The sequence below is a fragment of the Chinchilla lanigera genome, unplaced genomic scaffold, assembly GCF_000276665.1.
Source record: "Chinchilla lanigera isolate Chin_1 unplaced genomic scaffold, ChiLan1.0 scaffold00007, whole genome shotgun sequence".
Classification (NCBI taxonomy): Eukaryota; Metazoa; Chordata; class Mammalia; order Rodentia; family Chinchillidae; genus Chinchilla; species Chinchilla lanigera.
The window spans coordinates 1,994,547-1,995,864 of NW_004955408.1; the positions used below are offsets into that span (position 1 = coordinate 1,994,547).

A 1,318-nucleotide genomic window follows, 5' to 3' on the forward strand; every position below is an offset into this window, starting at 1 on the left:
AAAAAAAAAAAAAAAAAAAGAAGGGCGTGAGGGGTAACCAGGTGTGGCACACACCTGTAGTCCCAGCTACTTGGGAGGCTGAGGCAGGAGGAGCACAAGTTCCAGGCCAGCCTGGCCTACATAATGAGTTTCTGTCTCAAAATAAAAATTTTAAAGGACCAAAGAGATACCTCATGATGAAGCGCTTTCCCAGTGTGCTCAAGGCCCGGGATTTGACCCCTAGTACCAGGCTGGGGGACAGACAGGAAGTTGGAGGGGACCCCGGGCATTGCTTGGCCAGCCAGCGCCATTTGAATGTGAGGGGACTGTCAGAGACCGGGAAACCCCCGTTCCAGGGGCCTGGGACTCGCCTGCCTTTGATCCTGCTCAGCAGTTTTTCAGAGCCCGATAAATCCCAAAGAATCTATTCAAGAAGCACACTGACAGCCGACCTGAGCCAAAATGAACCTTCCAAAGTTATTCTTCTCCAATGAGCCTTTTTGTTTTTGACTTTCGCTTGCCATGATTTATTTCCCGATCAGCACCCTTTGGAGTCCGGGCTTCTCCATGCATGCAGCACCCCTTTGAGCCCCCAGAAGCCCAAGCCAACAGGACTGTCCCAGGCCTGGCCACAAGCAGTTGTCCCCATAGTGTGGTTCCCGGGGTCCAGCGGAGGCGCCCCGGTGTGAGCCACTGACATGCAAAGCACAGAGGGCTACTGAGTGACTTTTAGAAGTTTTTTGGTTGTTGAAATATTAGGTGCATTAAGCCATTGTAGGCATTCCCAAGGTGCAACCTGCAAGGAGCCTGAGGGGCAGCAGCCGCCCGTGGGGACCGGGCTTTGTGCAGGGCACAGAGCGGCACCCAGAGCAGCCAGTGCCCCGGCCCCACCTGCGGCCCAGCGACGCAGCGGGCGACGCTCAGGGCCTCCTCGCCTGCGGCCTAAAGAGCCCCGGGTCCTAGGCTGGGTGGGGAACCCCGCGCCCCGCCTGGTCTCTGCCATGTGCGATGCGGCGGGATTCCACACGCCAGCGCCCCGGCGGCCCCTCCGCCTGGCCTCTGAGGGAGAAGGGGGCTCGGCCCGGCCTGCGGGGGCCCCGCGTGTCCCTCCAAGGGCGCTGCCCGCGCGGACGCCGCCACGGGCCGGGCGGAGCGGGTGCGAGTGCGGCCGGCGCAGCTCTAAGTGCTGCCATGTGGGCTTCTGCCGCAAGTCTGATATTAACGACCTGTTAATCACCGCAGGGGCAATCAGGACGAGACGGCTACCCGGTAATTTGTCTTTTACTTTTGCCCTCTTTGCCCTCTCCTCCTAGCTGGTCTGCTGCCCCTCGCTCCTCCC

The 1,318-nt window shown here is 59.7% G+C and overlaps 1 protein-coding gene across 1 annotated transcript in view; it reads left to right on the top strand.

Annotated features, from left to right (window-relative positions):
- The window catches only part of Col23a1 (collagen, type XXIII, alpha 1), a 262,912-nt gene that overhangs the window by 223,000 nt on the left and 38,594 nt on the right, over positions 1 to 1,318 (top strand). Inside the window, exon 6 of the mRNA XM_013507342.1 lies at positions 1,222 to 1,248. Within this exon, the coding sequence (XP_013362796.1) occupies positions 1,222 to 1,248 (27 nt within the window). The remainder of the gene's footprint in view (positions 1 to 1,221; positions 1,249 to 1,318) is intronic.